This window comes from Stenella coeruleoalba (genome assembly GCF_951394435.1).
Source record: "Stenella coeruleoalba genome assembly, chromosome: 10".
In the NCBI taxonomy this organism is placed as follows: Eukaryota; Metazoa; Chordata; class Mammalia; order Artiodactyla; family Delphinidae; genus Stenella; species Stenella coeruleoalba.
The window spans coordinates 40,673,612-40,686,114 of NC_137156.1; the positions used below are offsets into that span (position 1 = coordinate 40,673,612).

General features: G+C 43.3%; 1 protein-coding gene across 2 annotated transcripts in view; it reads left to right on the forward strand.

The window, feature by feature from the left end:
* Positions 1-7,865: 7,865 nt before the first annotated feature.
* The window catches only part of ILRUN (inflammation and lipid regulator with UBA-like and NBR1-like domains), a 122,149-nt gene continuing 117,511 nt past the window's right edge, over positions 7,866-12,503 (forward strand). For both annotated transcript variants that reach the window (XM_079935191.1, XM_079935190.1), the window contains exon 1: positions 7,866-8,200. In XM_079935191.1, the coding sequence (XP_079791317.1) occupies positions 8,043-8,200 (158 nt within the window). In that variant the 5' untranslated portion in view covers positions 7,866-8,042. The remainder of the gene's footprint in view (positions 8,201-12,503) is intronic.

A 12,503-nucleotide genomic window follows, 5' to 3' on the forward strand; every position in this document is an offset into this window, starting at 1 on the left:
GACATGAGATAAAGACAGGTTTTCTTTTCCATTGTCCCATTCACCACAGTAGGATAAAAGAGACCCAGGGCATCAGATGCTGTGTCCAGAAGAAAAAATAGTACAATAGTACAACAGGTTGGTGCCTTCAGTTTTTGTATCTCTTGAGTAGAATAATAGAGGAACTGGAAAAACCCCAAATATGAGGGATCTGGTCCTTTCCCATGGATGGATGTTGAAAGTAGAGGTACTCCTCACTGCAGGAAGCTGCTCTTCAACTGTACCCATTCATTTCCCAGAAAGAATGCTCCCTCCAGTACACACAGAAATGCAAATCAAAACTGCAGTGAGGTATCACTCCACACCCATTAGATGGCTACTATCAAAAAACAGGGGCTTCCCTGGTGGCGCAGTGGTTGAGAGTCCGCCTGCCGATGCAGGCGACACGGGTTCGTGCCCCGGTCCGGGAAGATCCCACATGCCGCGGAGTGGCTGGGCCCGTGAGCCATGGCCGCTGAGCCTGTGCGTCCGGAGCCTGTGCTCTGCAACGGGAGAGGCCACAACAGTGAGAGGCCCGCGTACCGCAAAAAAAAAAAAAAAAAAAAAAAAAACAGAAAATAGGGATTTCCCTGGCCATCCAGGGTTTAAGACTCCATGCTCCCAATGCAGGGGCATGGGTTTGATACCTGGTTGGGGAACTAAGATCCCACATGGTGCATAGCATGGCCAAAAAATAACCCCCAAACAAAACAAACAAACAAAAAACCAGAAAATAAACAGTGTTAGCAAGAATGTGGAGAAATTGGAACACCTGTGCACAGTTGGTGGAATTGAAAATAGTTCAAGTACTACGGAAAACAGTATGGAGCATCCTTAAAATGTTAAAAATAGAACTACCATATGATCCAGAAATCTCACTTCTGGGTATATACCCAAAAGAACTGAAAGGAGGGTCTCGAAGAGATATTTGCACTTTCATGTTCACTGCAGCACTATTCACAGTAGCCAAGAGGTAGAAGCATCCCAAATGTCCATCAATGGATGAATGGATAAGTAAAAAGTGATATATACATAAAATGAAATATCATTCAGCCTTACAAAGGAAGGAAATCCTGACGTGCATGAGTGAAACTTGAGGACATTATGCTAAGTGAAATAAGCCAATCACAAAAAAGACAAATACTGTATGATTACTACAGGACTCACATTCATAGAAAGAGAAAGGAGAACGATGGTTGCCAGGAACTGGGTGGGGAGGGTAAAGGGGAATTGTTGTTTAATAGGTACAGAGTCTCAGTTTTGCAAGATGAAACAGATCTGGAGATTGGTTGCACAATAATGTGGAAATGCTTAGCTACTGAACTGTACACTTGAAAATGATTAAGATGGTAAATTTTATGTTTTTTATTAAGTACACATATTAATTAAAACAACAAATGCCTAAATGACTTTGTCATAATGTGTCCCCTCACCAGCCTGCTCCTCAAACCATGTGGAGAATCACCCATGGCCTGGGGAAGGTAGGCTTGAAGTCCTCTCTGAGCATCCCAGACCACCCTCCACTCTTCCCTCCTCCCAAGTCCTACCACGTCTTTGTCTACTGCTCATTTGGCACTTGAACATATGCTGCTTTGCACTGTTGGCTATTTTTATGTAGTTATTTACAGAAATGTATGTCTTTGTCTCTCCTGTAATACCTTAATATGTAACTGTAATACCTTAACGTGTAACATTTGCATGTCCTGTAATACCTTAACATTGTCCTGTAATACCTTAACATGTAACATTTGCAATCACTTATGCCCATCTCATTTAAGCTTCCAATCTTGGGAAATAAGCACAACATGAAAGTTTTGGCTTGTGGTTAGGTTTATGTAATTGTACCTGTAGGTTCAATTTCAAGTATTTTTTTCTTTCTTATGTTTGATTTATTCTTTACTCCACTTTGGTGATTTTTTGCAGCGTTCTCTATACAGAGATGAAGAAACTGAGGTCTAAAAGTAAGTATCGACAGTTTGTCTACATTCACACAGCACAAGGATGAAGGTTCTCTTTCTGAGCTAACGTCCCTAACTCAGCCTTGCTCATAGTAAGCCAGCAGACATTGCTTGCTCAACTGAATAGGTCATTTGACTGTTATCTGCTTCCTAGGTTTTGCAGCTTACAAGGTTTAAGGCAGCTGACATGGGGAGTGAGAATGTGAAGAAGTAAAATAAACTCATATTGGGGCTTCCCTGGTGGCGCAGTGGTTAAGAATCCTCCTGCCAATGCAGGGGACACGGGTTCGACGCTTGTCTGGGAAGATCCCACATGCCGCGGAGCAACTAAGCTTGTATACCACAACTACCGAGCCTGCGCTCTAGAGCCCGCGAGTCACAACTACTGAGCCCATGTGCCACAACTACTGAAGCCCACGCACCTAGAGCACATGCTCTGCAACAAGCCACCATAATGAGAAGCCTGTGCACTGCAACAAAGAGTAGCCCCTGCTCGCTGCTACTAGAGAAAGCCCACGTGCAGCAACGAAGATCCAATGCAGCCAAAAATAAATAAATAAAACACATAAATTAAAAACTCATATTGAACTATATTAGTGAAAAAAACAAGGTAAGGATTTTGTCCATCCCTGCTCACATTTTTTTTTTTGCTGTATGCGGGCCTCTCACTGTTGTGGCCTCTTCCGTTGTGGAGCACAGGCTCCAGACGCGCAGGCCCAGCCGCTTTGCGGGATGTGGGATCTTCCCGGACCGGGGCACGAACCCGTATCCCTTGCATCGGCAGGCAGACTCTCAACCACTGTGCCACGAGGGAAGTCCCCAGCACATTTTTTTTTTTTTGGAACAGTTTTCCTACTCGTGGACATTGGTGCTATTTCCAGCTTTTTAACTTTTCATTATTATACGTATTATAATACTTCTATGAAAAGCTTATTTATAAACCTGGGATTTTGGGGCTAGAGTATATGAATATATTAGAGGTTCTTCATACCAATTCATCTAAATTCACATCTACTCACCTTTAGGAAAAATTATATCAATTTATATTCCCAGAAGCAGTGGTGTTTGAGACTACCTGTTTCCCCACACTCTTGCCAACAAAAGCTGTTATACATTTTTCAAAGCTTTGCCACTCTGATTAGGCAAACATCATACTTTATGGTTGTTTTAATCCATTTCTTTATCTATGAGTGGCATACATCTTTCAATATGTTTATTGGCTATTCGTATTTCTTCTTTTGTGAATTGTCCATGTCCTCATTTTTCTTCTTCTTTTCTTTTTTCCTATAGGGGTTTCCATTATATTTAAGAGTAGGATGTCCATTTCTATCTAGAAATCGAATAATCACTTTATTTTCTTTTTTTTTTAAACGACTTGATTCTTTCTTTGACTTCATCCAGGAGATAATGTATTTTTAAAATTTATTATTATTATTATAATTTTTTATTTTGGTTGCACTGGGTCTTGGTTGTGGCATGCGAACTCTTAGTTGCGGCATGTATGTGGGATCTACTTCCCTGACCAAGGATCAAACCCAGGCCCCTGCATTGGTAGCGCGGAGTCTTATCCACTGCACCACCAGGGAAGTCCTAATAATGTATTTTGAATGGAGCCTGGAGAATCCCATGGAATCTAGGGAAGCCGAACAACAAGGACTCAGGATGACAGGAACGTCTTTCTCCCATGCCTTCAGGTCTCTTATCTTTGCTTCTGCTTTATGGCTCTCTTACTGCAGGTGGGCATTATCTCTTTTTCATGGGTGCCCCACAAAGATCATCTCATTTCGTGTATTTCTGTAATTCACTTTTAAGTAAACAGCCTAGGTCTTGTTGACTGAAAAAAAATGCACAACGTGAGAGTTGTGAATTAAGTTTTATTTGGGGCAAAATGAAGACAATAGCCCGAGAGACAGCATTTCGGACAGCTCTGAGAAACTGCTCCAAAGAGGTAGGCGGAAGGTCAGTGTCATATATGATTTTAGTGAAGGTGGCATGTGCAAACTCAAGCACACATTTTGGCAGAGGCTTGCTGCTAGTCACGAGGAGCAGATGTCACTGTTAATGATTTTAGTGCTTTTCTAAATACGAGGAGATGCAAGAATTGGGCTCATAAAATCTCCTGAAAATACCTATCTGAAGATCTGTTCTGCCAGTTTTTTCCAGAGCACAGAGTGCCTCATTCCTGATCTCCACCCTGAACTCCTTTCAGGGGCTGTTGTAGGTCAGCAGCTGCAGTGGCTAATGATTTAATCCTTGTAGAGGTAGATGGCAAATTTGTAGTTGGCAGCCTATTCCACCAACCCATTGAGTTCCAATTCCAAATTCCTGAGAGAGAGAGAATCTGATTGGCTTATCCTGGGTCAGGTGTCTCCCTCTTGTCCAATCAATGAAGGCTAAGGGACATGGTTATGTGGGTCAGAGATGGCTGCTGAGGGCCAACTAGAGGGTTGTTAAAGGTCTGAAGAGAAAGGAGGTCATCATAGTTTGGACGAATACCCAAAAGTTTTCTACTACAAGTTGCTATTATCATATAATGTATCCTAACATCAATTTGGACTCTGTTTATTCTCTGAATCAGTTGTGCTGTGGCATAATCTTCGTACTAGCTGGCCTTGGCAAGTCTGAATCTTAAGGACTTGGAGATATGGAGGCAATCTAGGCTGCTCTGGTGAAATGAATCACTTTTCTCCTAGACTTTCAACTTCTGAATGACAGAATGCCTTAACTTCCTTAAGAAACCCTGAAATTGACCTGGTCTGGGGATCTGGGATTAGTCCAAATTTTTTACATAAGATCACCAGCTCAAGAAATTTGGAAAGAAAGTGGCAGGTCTTGGGCATATTCCAGGCAGTGGCATATTCGAGCATATTGCCTGACATGAGATGGTGCCTAGAAGCCCTTTTGGAATAGTGCTTGTCAGCTTTCCTTCCTTAGGGTGGTGCTCAGCAACTTGTCCTTTTGCCTCTCAACCAGTCCTTCTCCAGGCCCTCTTCCCAACAAAACAAAACAAAGCTGCAGAGCCATCAGGGCAGGACCACAGGTGTTGTTATATAACCCTTCAGACTCAAGTGGAGATTCACATTTCTGAGACTCTCCTGACTGGGTAACACCTCTGTTTCCTCCATTTCATATCCTACCCCACAAAAGAATTTTTCCATGGGGGAGTGGGGGTGGGCTGGTTCTTCATATCTAATGTGCCAGCCACCTTGGTCAGTGTACACAGTGGTTAGGGATGGGGCAGTTTTTTTTTTTTTTGGCTGCACTGTGCAACTTGCAGGATCCTAGTTCCCCCACCAGAGATCGAACCCATGCCCCCCTGCAATGGAAGCGCAAAGTCCTAACCAGTGGACCTCCAGGGAAGTCCCAAGGGATGGGACAGTTTTTTATTGGGCATGACTGTCCCAAGAATTGTAGATGATTAGCATTTCTGGTCCTCAGGGAATTAATGGCCAGGAATTAATACCACCCCCAATCTCATGAGAATCAAAAATGTCCCCAGAAAGTTTCAGAATTCATTTGAGGAGTAGTTATCCTCCTTTGAGATAACTCCCATCATGAACTGACATTCTGAGCCATTTGGGTCTCTTATTTGCAAGAATCTTTTTGTATTATGCGGGCTGTTTAGGTGAGAGCTAAGGCCCTAGTACTGCATGGGGTTGGCCAAGAGCTTTTAATTTCCTTTGGGTCAGCATTCTAATAGAATCATCAGATTCCAATAACATTTTTTTCTTTTAGACCCTTGGTCAACACAACTTTAATCCATGAATGTTGCAAGTTAAAACACTTCCAGAGAGTGTATAGTCTAACATCAAATCAGGTCTTGGATCTGCATTTCAAATTATTTTGTATGTAAGGCCACATTGAACTCAAAGTATAAAGGGAATTGTAGCAGGATATAGTGGATAGAGCACTAGACTGGGAGTTTCTGTCATTACTAGCTGTGTGATTTTGGGTTAATCAATTCTCCTCTCTTGGTTTCAATTCCTTCATCTGTAAAACGAGGAGGTTAGATTAGACAGTCTCAGTTCCTTTCAGCTCTAATGTTGGGATTTTTATAATCTTTCTGTGTTCCCATTCCATCATCCAAAAGATTGGGACAGTATGTGCTCACCTGAGGGAGACTAAATTTTCCTTAATAGTAGTGAAATATTCCAACATTATGGCCATCCAAAAATTAGGCCCTGGCAATGATCTAAGCTTCCACAGAGAACTTAGAGAACCAAGAACAGTTTCTTATAAAATGTTTATAACTAGTGTCTAATACGAGTTTGTAAGTATGCTGTTAAAGGTGTCTGTTTCCCATAAAATACTCCTGTTGGAGGAAAAAAATTATTAGAGAGAGGAAGGTTGGTCCCTTATTAAGAAAAGAGAAAGGGCACATATTTCATATTTTAACGGAGGACGAGTAAGGGAAGTGAAGTAGAAGAGGGACCAGGTGAAGAAGTAATCCCCGCCTACTTGTATCACTGTCTAACCCCACCACCGTCATCTCAAGTTTATGGCCAGAATACTAGACAACATTTCTTAAGTGCTTCTTATGGAGCAGGCAGGGTACTGAGCTTATATATTGTTACCTCATTTAATCCTCACAACAATCCTATCTGGGCAAGCACTATGATTACCAATAACTGGCAGAATGAGAATTTGAATCTCCAATATGTGTGACCCCAGAACCTAGGCTTTTAAAGCCATTGTTTTAGTCTTATTTGGTAGTGGGACAGAAGGAGGTAGAATGTTTTCCCTTTCCAAAATCTCATGGCATCCCGGATACTACTGGTCACTTATTCTAGTTGTCTGCTTGTTGAAATTGTTATGGAAAACATACTCCATTAGGAATGAAAGATGGGTTCTAGTTTTGCTGCTCTGTATTTTTGGACAAGGCATACAAACTTTCTGGATGTCACTTTCCTTATTTGTAAGACAGACAAAGAGCCACTTAAAGGCAGGAAACCGTTTCTTATTCGCCTTTTCCCCGTGTGGATGTGTTAGGCAAATCGTGGTGAAAGAAGGAATGAAGGTAGACAATATGGTCCCTATGCGTCCTTTCTCATTCTTTGATCTTGAAAAGGGGCCTTGACCAGTTAGGTGTACTATATGTACCGTAACACTTTAAAAAATTAACAGGCAATGTCAAATTCTCGGGACTTAACCTTTATTTTGAGAGGGTTGGTCTCGACGGAGTGGGTGTAAGATTATATGCGGTGTTCGTCTGGACCTGTGATTGACGTTTGTATCGAGGCCTCCCTCACTTTCCGGAAACTGGAGACTACCGTTGCATAACAGAAACAGCACGGGTAAACTGGAGTAATCATCACCGAGGGTGGCCAGGAGCCTAGGATTTTAGGGCATTAACCCTCTGGGAAAGCAGCTCTAGAAACTTATGCAAACAAGTCCTTCCAGAGCGAGGGGCAAAGCCCTGGCTGAGAGGACTGGGTCTTGTATGCCATCTGGTACCTGACCTTGCCTTGGTCTCTGTTCTTCCCCGACTTCAGTTTCCTCACCTCCCAAACGCTGCCGTTGTCGTACAAGAAGATCCCGGCGGTTTTCCCCGCCAACCCCGGGCTTTAACTCCTCCCTCTCAGCGTGGGGGCGGGGCGAGGAAAAGGTCAGGCCAGGAGTCACCTCCCCGCGCCGCCCGGCCGTCCCCTTCCTCCTTCCCACTGCCCGCCCCCTCGCTCCACCGCGGTGAGGTCACGCGGGGGACGTCACGGGGTTCTGTCGCCACGGAGGGGCGGGACTCCGGGAGAGGAAGGGGCGGGGCTAGGCGGGCGACGCTTGCGCAGTGGGCGCGGCGCGGGAGGAGGCGGAGGCGGCATAGAAGCGAGAGGCGGCGGCGGCGGCGGCGGAGGCGGCGGCACTGGGGGGGGTGGGAGGGGGGGGAGCGCGAGAGTGAGTGAGTGGCTGAGTGAGTTTACCCCTATGAGGCGGTGAGAGGCCCGGGGCCTACCTCAGAGGAGCGGGGTCGCGGCGCCAGCTAGCAGCGGGCCCCCTCCCGGTCCCCGGGCCCGGCGGCGCGGCGGCAGCTCAGTTGTGAGGAGGCGGGGAAGCGAGTGTCCGGCCCCAGCCATGGAGGGCATGGACGTGGACCTGGACCCCGAGCTGATGCAGAAGTTCAGCTGCCTGGGCACCACCGACAAGGACGTGCTCATCTCCGAGTTCCAGCGGTTGCTCGGCTTCCAGCTCAACCCGGCCGGCTGCGCCTTCTTCCTGGACATGACCAACTGGTGAGCCGGCCCCGCCGCGCCAGCCCTGGCAGCGGCCTCGGGGCCCCGAGGGGAAGGGAAGGGACGCCCAAGCTCGGCGGCCGGGCGGGACGGTCGGGCACTGAGGGGTACCCCCTTTCCGGGGCGGGGAGGGAGTGTGGGGAACCCTAGGGGCCTGGAAGAAATTTGGGGGCCGAGCAGGGCTGGAGGGAGATGTATGAGGAGAGTTGGGGTCCGTGGAGGGCAGGAGAGGCGGAAGGGAGATGGGCGGGGGTTACTCCTGAGGTTCTGCGGAGTATTAGCGGCCGAGGAACGCGGGAAGAGGGGGAAAGACTCGAGGATCGAGGCACGGGGTCGACCTGTGAGGAAGAGCGCTGTGGTGTTGGCTAAGAGTAAAAAGCACAGAAAATCTGAATTTGGGGAGTGGGCAAAAGCTTGGGGTATGGCGTTAGGGGCTGAGGATGACAGGGATGAGGGGAAACTGAGGGAGAGAATTAGGTACTATGCAAGAACCTGGCGCGCGGGTGAGACTTGGGAGTTAAGAGCCGAGAAGAACAGATTGTGTGTGTGTGTGTGCGTGTCCATTCGAAAACAGATAAAGAAAAGGGAAAAACTTTATGGGGGAGGACAAGTGAGTACGGTAAGAAAGATGACTTTCCCAAGAGCTGTGCCAGGGAGCGGTGGGATCTACTAGTGGGATCCACTAATGGAGGACCGGGAGTGCTAGACCTGGGGCACGGTGTGGGAAAAACCTTAGGAAAAGTGAAGGAGGGAGATTATCTTGGGGGAGGGAACTTTCTGAGGGGATTGGAGCCCTGGGCTCCAGAATGCGGGAATGGAGAGGGGCTTATCCAGAGGGGCTTACCTGAGAGAAAGCTGGTTGGTAGATGTTTGCGAAAATGGAGAACTTGACTTAGGCTGGGAACCAAGTATTTTTGGCTTGGAGTTTCCTTGTAGAAGACTGAATTGGGACAGAAGACCATGACAACTTAGACTAAAGGAGTATTTCTTGGCTTTGGGTGGAGCACTTGCTATTTTTGATAAGCAAGGCTTCCCTTTGTTCTCTGAGGGGTTGTTGAGTTCACTCAGGGTGAGTGATTAAGTGGAGACCATTAGACTTCCTTTGAAAGGATTTCAGGTGAAACAACTCATCTTTCTTTGGTCTTAAAGCCATGAGATGATTGCCCTTTGCTCTCTGTGTTGGGCATGTGGAATCTTGTTTCTCTTGGCATCACTTATACAACCAGCCTCCCCTTTATTCCCTGTCCACTGGATGCCTCAAGCAATGCCAGAAAAAGAGGCTGTAAGCCTAGTCTTGATCCCGTTACTCATCGAGCCCTATCCTGAATGATGCCCATCTTATTAATGGGAGCCTTACAGCTGTGGTGACATGTGAATTTTTTTCTGTGCAGCATCATTGGTAGGTCCTGTTGTTTATCTTTAAAGTTGATTGTTATAGTAAGAGTGGGATTGAGTTTTTAGATGTTTAGAAAACTCTTTGAATGCAGGAGATAGTCTTTATAATTAAAGAAGCATTTGTGACCCCCCAGTTGTATCTTTTATGTCTGGGATGATCTCAGACAGGGACTACAGCCTGCAGTAGTTTTCTGAACAGCAGCCTATGTGTTTAATAGAGAGTGACAGGGGTTATTGAAAACACCAAGAAGAGGTATTACACTGGTGAGATTTAGAAGTAAAGCTATATCTTGAGGAGCATTGTACCCTTGCCTGCCTGCTTCCTACCCCCAGCTCCTTTTCTTCCTTGTTTACACTAGTTCAGCATAAGAGACTTGGCATATTGTTGCTGCCAGTTTGGTAGGGGAGGATCATTATTTCTCCCCACCCTCTTGTGAGTTGTATCATTTAAATCCTGCCCTAATAAGTTTTTAGTTTTTTAGAGTCAGTATTTATTAGTACAATTATTAATGGCTACAGAAACAATGTAATGAATTTTATATGCTTGAGGTGTGTGTGTGTTTAACATCTAAGATTGTTTGTTTTTAAGTGATGTGAAAGGTGAGGCCCAGTGTGGATGAGAAAAATAAAAATTATGGTCGCATTATAAAAATTTTATTTGAATTTTATGTAAAAATTATTAAGCTCAATGACACTGAGTAGCATGTGTTCTGATGAGATGTTATCTCTGTATAAAACAAGGTGATATCAGCATTCCTGAACAAAGGAGTGAGCCATTAAAAAGTGTATTCTGGTTTTAAAACAGAAGTCAGTAGCTTCTTAGGAATCCAGGCAATTAAGTGATAACTCAGCTTTAAGTACGTTACCTTATTTTTTGACTGTAGAAGTCATGTTCTTTCTTTTCTTTGATTATAAAATGAAAAATTTGTGAACTGAAGGAAGTAAGGCTTGTTATGCTTTTCTTTCTAACGAAAGCAGTTAGTTTCATAATCCAGTATTGTGTTTTGATTCCTATGTTGACCTGGCTAAATTTATCTTTGTTTTAAACAAATACTCATCATAATTAATAAAATCTAGTTAAAATACATACATGAATGCATACCTGGTCAAAATATTTGTGTGTTAAATAAATATCTAAAGTCTAGAAATGTATTTTTTTAACATGTTTATTGGAGTATAATTGCTTTACAGTGGTGTGTTAGTTTCTACTTTATAACAAGGTGAATCAGCTGTACATATACATATATCGCCACATCTCCTCCCTCTTGGGTCTCCCTCCCACCCGCACTATCCCACCCCTCTAGGTGGTCACAAAGCACTGAGCTGATCTCCCTGTGCTATGCGGCTGCTTCCCACTAGCTATCTATTTTACATAGAAATGTATTGTTTTGTTTGTTTTTTTTTGAAATGTATTGTTTTTAAGTGTCATTTAATGTCTGACTTCGGAAACTGTCGAGATAGTCCCGGTACAGGTTGCCAAAATTTCTCTCAAATTGCTGTGGTTAACCTGTTGAATTTGAGATGATTAACCCTCCTGTGACTTTATAAGTGCCTGCTTTGGGTTGTAATAAATAACCACCATTCAGTTGTCTAGTGATTGTTAAAAAATATTGTGGTAAAATAAAAATGATTATTTTAAAATGAAGGCCACGAGTCTTCTAAAATGAAACCCTACTTGGAAAGGTTTGTTTTCAAAAGTAAGAATTTATTTTTGTTGTTGGTAACAAACAACTTTTTAAGAAGCTGTTGAAAATTGGCTAAATTGAGAGTTTTGGCCTTATAAGTTACCTACAGTGTAAACATAGATTTTTTTTTTTTTTTTTTAGTCTTAGGTTGGATATGCATTCTATAGATATTTCTATTTAATTTAGAACCCAGTATTATTTCAGTTTTGTACTATTTATACCTGAGCTGGCAGCTATGCTGCTGGAGATTGGTGGAACTGACTCTTAACAAAAGTAGTTAATTTTTAGTTCCTAAGTAAGTACATAAAGCGCATAAATGGTGTGGTGAAGGAACCCAATATCTGAAGCTAAACTGAAATGACTTGTAGATTAGAATAACTTTCTATAGGTGGAATGTCTTGCAAAGACACTTTTGGGCTGTGAGTATAGAACTTGGAATTCTAAAACTGGAAGCTGGCTTAAGATTCTCTAGTTCATTCTAGTTTTTCCTGCAAAATTGCATATAACCCTTCCAAGATAGCTTTTCTTGCATCCCTGAGGGCAGAGATTTGCATGATACCTTATGGTAGTGTTTAATTACCTTTCTAGTTAGAATTATGTCAAAACTGAATCTTTCTTACTGTAATTAAGCTTTTTTCATTTGCTTGTGTCCTCCTTGGAGATGAAGAATATCTAATAAACACGTTCCTTAAGAGGTCAGAAAGCTTCTATTAATACAAATCACTAGAAATTTTCAACCATGTGTCATTTTAACACATTCAGTTTAATGGTTTCTCACTCTTTAATGTAGTCTGATAGATTTATATATATTTTTAAGTGGAAACCAACAGGATTGAGAGGAGAGCTTAATAGTGGTGAAATATACATAAAGTAAAATTTACCATTTTTAGTCAATTCTCAGTGTTACATGAGATTTTAAATTCAGTTGTGGCCCTCAAAGTCATTTGTCTCTGTTACGTTTTCAAAGTGAGTTATTCTTTAGTGTTTGTGACAAGAAACAAATAACACTTGTAGATTTTTTAGAGAATGTTAACGAAGGAGTTATTTCTCATTATAGGGATAAGTAAATTATTTTTGACCAGCATATAGACAATGTTGGTTGTTTCTGTCCCTCCTATTCATTAAGCTAGTGCTTTGCAGTTTTGGTGCAAAACTGCAAAAGTTTTGCAACATCCTAGGTTGCCTTCAGGTATCTTCAGGAAGCAGCGTGTATTTTTTGGAAC